Source organism: Brassica napus, chromosome C3 (genome assembly GCF_020379485.1).
Source record: "Brassica napus cultivar Da-Ae chromosome C3, Da-Ae, whole genome shotgun sequence".
Taxonomy (NCBI): domain Eukaryota; kingdom Viridiplantae; phylum Streptophyta; class Magnoliopsida; order Brassicales; family Brassicaceae; genus Brassica; species Brassica napus.
Window position 1 is genome coordinate 56620448 of NC_063446.1, and position 5856 is coordinate 56626303.

The following is a 5856-nucleotide window of genomic DNA, read 5'->3' on the forward strand; positions in this document are numbered from 1 at the left end:
TAAAGACACAATGGGTTTATTTGTAAATAAACAATAATTTAATCATACAAAAGCAAATGAGCAGAAGCAATGTTTTATGATATCACCGGGAGAGTAAAATGTACAACACAAAGTGAAATGGTATCAAGTACTAAAACACGCACACTGTTCAATATATGTAATGCACAATACAACTAACCCCGGTGGACCCTCATGGAGCATGCGACTGCACAGCTTCTTGAAGGCTCTTCACAGCGCTATCATAAGTCACAAACCCCATAAACCAGAACTCGTGGTTGTCCACGGAAATCACTTGTATGTACTTCTCAGATGTGTTAACTCTGCTCGTTGATGGGTTCACAGCCTTCAGCTGGTTCACCGGAAGAACCACCTATCCAATATCAGATCAAAATCATCACTCACAGACCACTAAGAATGATGAGAAATAATAGAGTCTAAGGTTCTCAAAATTTGTTTTGGTTGATACAAGAAGCATGCAGAGATCATTTTATAAACAAGTTCACAGCTTGGTTGGGTTGTGTAGTGTTTCAGCTCATCTTTGGGGTTTGACAGCCCTTAAACCTTATATTGTGAACCAGCCAAAACTCTCAAACCAACAACTATTCAATCTCTCCTCTAGTTTTATCAGGAATCCTATAAGATTTAGTCCTCGGAATACAAATACTTCAACAAATGTCTACTCAAGAAAAAATCCATACAAGGTTAGAAATGACAAGAAACTTTGCTATAGCCTATGAAATCACAACAGCAAGAAAGAAAGAAAACGAGCAAAAAGTACCTTGTAATAGCTCCACTTGGTCTGATCACCTTCTTTGTAGGAAAGAGGATTGTCACTACAAAACGAAAGCTTGTGCGTGGAAAGATACAAAACACCCATCACAGGACCAGCAGATGTAGACAAGTAGCAAGCGTAGGTCTTGCGAAGCTGCTCATCGGGAAAGCACTCAAACGTCTGCTTGAAGACCTTTTCATATCCACCTTCAGCAAGTATCTTCGTCCCCTGAGCGATTCGCGAAACAGCAGCATCAGCTACACTTGGACCTGTTTTCACTGAGAAACAAAGGGAGAAAGATATCATTCAATCATATCATATCTTCAGCTCAATACTATCCATATCTATACAAAGACTAGTTCCTCACACTAGAAGAAGGGAGAGGAGGAGGGAGCCTTACAGTGCTGCCAAACGTTCCCGGAGAGATCTTGCGCCTTCTTGGTGGCGTCTGCAGCCATCTTCCCCCATTTCCCGAGCGTGTCCTTCACAGAGTCCATCGTATCTTCCCCCAATCACCAAGATCAATCAATCAATTAAACACATAGATTCGATGGGATGCGAGATCGGATGATGTTTAGTAACTTACTCTTGGGGACAGGGGAAGGAGAGACGTAAGGATTGAACTCCGGCGGCATGGTGGTGGCGGCGTTGCCTGAGATGGGAGCAGGCGGAGGGGGAGGAGTGACGTCGTTGGGATCGAGCTTAGGGTAAGGAGCGTAGTCAGAGGAGTGAGGAGGAGCTGCTTTGGGCTCCGACGCGGCGGGAGTGGAGATCCGGCTGCCATCGCGATTCTCTTGCCCACTCATGCTTTGATTCTTCCTCTTCTTCTTTCGACACGATCTCCCTATATTAATTGTGGCTTGACACAAAATATATATATTGTTTTTCTTCTTTTCTTTTTGGTTAAGTAAAGAGGAACAGGGTTCGAAGCTCATAAACTACAAATAATTAAATGAAGCACGATTAACGGGGTTTTTTAGGTGGATGTTCTAGCGAAATTTAAGAACTAGTTTTTAGTTTTTTAGTTAGAAGTTAATAAACAGTTTTTTATATTCTACTAATAACCTACATTAATAACTCTCTTTTGATCATGCTTTTTATGTTGCCATTATTAATCGTTTGTATAAATATTTTATGACGACTGGTAGGTGGTTTTGTTTTCAAACTACGACTGGTAGGTGATATAAGTGCTTTGCACAGTTTTTTGTTTTTTACAACTAATTTATTTATCAATCATGCTTTAGTTTTAAATCTAAAGCTATGACCCAAATTCTTTAAAAAGAAACAAGTTGGTTTTAAAATTTATTTTGGTACAGATTTTATTTAGTGTTTCAAAAACAAATTTATAACAACTAAATCTAAATTTATAGTCATAAAATTTACGGTGTAAATTCTAAAGCTAAAAGGTTAAATCTATATCATCTACCAATCAAACCCGTGCCAGTGTATCATGTATCGTGTTGGCAACCTCATATCATCTTCGGGCCATTTATATATATTTTAAGTAGAGAAATTCTACAAAAATGAAATAATATCCAGTTTATTCTTTTAGAATATAATACATTATTTTCTATATATAAGTAAATGTTAATTTTCCCTCTATTTATTATATGTAAATGTTTTTTATATATAAATGTTACTTTCCAAATATATTAGAAAAAAAATAGAAATATGCTTAAAAGTTTCTTGATAATATCAATTAACTTGATTGAAATACAACATAATTCCCATCCTTTTATAACTACATCAACAAAATAATAGGTAACATAGTAATTTGGCTGTACATCTCTATAATATTATCTCAGAAGTCAGTTTCGTATGTGTCACTCTCACGTTAACTCTCACGATGGTTGATTACACTGATATCGTTAATGAATTAATTTACATTTTAAATACTATTATTTATTTTTTTTATTTAGTTTCCTTTTAAAAAAGTTCCGAAAAATATACACATATAATAAAAAAGAAAATTTTTTTATAAAGTTAAAAAAAAGGAATTGAACAAAAAATATATGTATATATAATATGATTTCATAAAAAAAAGAAAGTTCAAAAAATAGTAATATTACATTTAAAAAATATTTTTAAATAACATTTTTAAATATTTAAATAATTTTGAAGTAATAAATACTTTCCTTATATCTATATTTTCTTAGATGAAAATTATAAATTTCTATATACACATATAATCTTGATATTAGAAAAAGAAATATTATTTCTTTTAAAAAAATCATTTTAAACAATACAAAAAATTTCAAAGTAATCAAATATTTTTTTATATCTATATATTTTCTTAGATGATTACATAAAATAACTAAGTAACATAAATTGATATATGTTTAATTGCCTAAAAATAGCTTATAGTTACTAATATTGAAATGTTTTATTTATTTTTCATATATTTAGTTGACTATAATATTTTTCAAGTACAACAAAAAAATATTGAAAATTATAATTTACTTATATAATATTATTTTTAAATAAAATCACATTTTTTTACTACTTATTTTTAAGAGATATTAAAAAACCTAAAAATAAAATTTTAAAATAAATATCGTTTGATCAAATAGTTACAAAATAATTTAATGAGGTACATATATTATATTTTATCATTATTAAAGTTATTTTTTCTTAATATTAAATTTACTTTTAAATTTTAAATTTTTATGTTTGTGGAACTTAATAGAACCATAATCATAATACCAAAGCAAAACTGAATTTTAATTTTTAAGATTATTTAAAATAAAATTTAGTTTCCATTCAATAAATCAAAGGCATAAATTGTTTAGAATTTATTGAATATTTTAATTATTGTAAATATTGATATGTGTTCATGAGCTTTCAAAAATGTATCAGCTACTTACGCATGTAACTTCATATTGATCATCGCTTTATTTTCTAATATTTTTTAAAAAAACATCAACATATAATTTGATAAATACTACGAAATACATGCACATTTTACTTCATTAGAATAAAAAATAATTATACTTCATTTTGAATTTGAAAGAATATATATAACTCAATATACTCACAACATGAATGATTTAACTAATCCAACTTATATATAAAATCATAGATTTAACTAAGATGAGAATATATAATTTTATAAGAATAGTAATTTACTTTATATAAATCATAGGACAACTCAAAACATATTAAAATGAAAATAAAATATTAACCAACTGTTACAATTTAGTACTTTTGTAAAATTTTAAAACTTCAGAAGTCTCATGCATATATGTAAATTTTATAAAAGTACTAAATTGTAACAGTTGGTTAATATTTTATTTTCATTTTAATATGTTTTGAGTTGTTCTATGATTTATATAAAGTAAATTACTATTCTTATAAAATTATATATTCTTATCGTAGTTAAATCTATGATTTTATATATAAGTTGGATTAGTCAAATCACTCATGTTGTGAGTATATTGAGTTATATATATATTCTTTGAAATTCAAAATGAAGTATAATTATTTTTAATTCTAATTAAGTAAAATGTGCATGTATTTCGTAATATTTATCAAATTATATGTTGATGTTTTTTTAAAAAATATTAGAAAATAAAGCGATGATCAATATAAAGTTACATGCGTAAGTAGCTGGTACATTTTTGAAAGCTCATGAACACATATCAATATTCACAATAATTAAAATATTCAATAAATTTTAAATAATTTATGCCTTTGATTTATTGAATGGAAACTAAGTTTTATTTTAAATAATCTTAAAAATTAAAATTCAGATTTGCTTTGGTATTATGATTATGGTTCTATTAAGTTCCACAAACATAAAAACATAAAATTTAAAAGCAAATTTAATATTAAAAAATAACTTTAATAATGATAAAATATAATATATGTACCTCATTAAATTATTTTGTAACTATTTGATCAAACGATGTTTATTTTAAAATTTTATTTTTAGTTTTTTTAGTATCTCTTAAAAATAAGTAGTTAGAAATTGTGATTTTATTTTAAAATAATATTATATAAGTAAATTATAATTTTCAATATTTTTTTGTTGTACTTGAAAAATATTATAGTCAACTAAATATATGAAAAATAAATAAAATATTTCAATATTAGTAATTATAAACTATTTTTAAGCAATTAAATATATATCAGTTTATGTTACATAGTTATTTTATGTAATCATCTAAGAAAATATATATATATATATATATATATATATAAATATTTGATTACTTTGAAATTTTTTATATTGTTTAAAATAAAATTTTAAAATAAATAATATTTCTTTTTCTAATTTCAAGATTATATGTGTAAATTATTTTTTAATGAAATCACATTATATAGAAATTTATAATTTTCATCTAAGAAAATATAGATATAGAGAAAGTATTTTATTACTTCAAAATTACATTTTATGTTATTTAAAAATATTTTTTAAATGTAATATTACTATTTTTTGAACTTTCTTTTTTTATGAAATCATATTATATATACATATATTTTTTGTTCAATTCCTTTTTTTTTAACTTTGTAAGAAAATTCCTTTTTTATTATATGTGTATATTTTTTGGAACTTTTTTAAAAGGAAACTAAAAAAATAAAAATAATAGTATTTAAAATGTAAATTAATTCATTAAGGATATCAGTGTAATCAACCATCGTGAGAGTGACAAATAGGAAACTGAGTTTTCAAATAATATTATAGATATATTATATGTATCATTGTTATATGTATATTTAAAAATCATATTATCTAACAATATTTAAACATAGAGATAACGAATTGAAAAACGAAAATATATGTATATATAATATGATTTCATCAAAACGGAAAATTCACAAAATAGTATTATTGCATTTAAAAAATATTTTTAAATAACAGAAAATATGCTTTTGAAGTAATAAAATACTTTCTTTATGTACATATATATATTTTTAGATGAAAAATATAGATTTGTATATAATGTAATTTCATTAAAAACAATTTACACAGATAATATTGGTATTAGAAAAAAATATTATTTCTTTTAAACAATACAAAAAAATTCAAAGTAATAGAAATATTTTTATATATCTATCTATTTTCTTAGATGATTACACAAAAT

At 25.5% G+C, this 5856-nt stretch overlaps 1 protein-coding gene across 1 annotated transcript; it reads right to left on the reverse strand.

Moving 5' to 3' along the window:
• LOC106389559 (GEM-like protein 1) lies at positions 1–1672 on the reverse strand. Its single transcript, XM_013829844.3, has 4 exons — positions 1359–1672; positions 1173–1274; positions 779–1050; positions 1–370 (listed from the first exon to the last, which is right to left on the reverse strand). Exons 1-4 carry the CDS (start codon positions 1576–1578, stop codon positions 191–193), a joined length of 774 nt encoding a protein of 257 aa, XP_013685298.1. The 5' UTR covers positions 1579–1672; the 3' UTR covers positions 1–190.
• Positions 1673–5856: the final 4184 nt, after the last annotated feature.

What these genes read in the sequence shown, in the direction of transcription:
- LOC106389559 (XM_013829844.3), bottom strand. Translation starts at nt 1,578, where the DNA reads ATGAGTGGGCAAGAGAATCGCGATGGCAGCCGGATCTCCACTCCCGCC. An exon ending in CGGGAACGTTTGGCAGCACT is followed by an intron (nt 1,051 to 1,172) that starts GTAAGGCTCCCT and finishes TTTGTTTCTCAG; the next exon opens with TGAAAACAGGTCCAAGTGTA. An exon ending in CCAAGTGGAGCTATTACAAG is followed by an intron (nt 371 to 778) that starts GTACTTTTTGCT and finishes GATATTGGATAG; the next exon opens with GTGGTTCTTCCGGTGAACCA.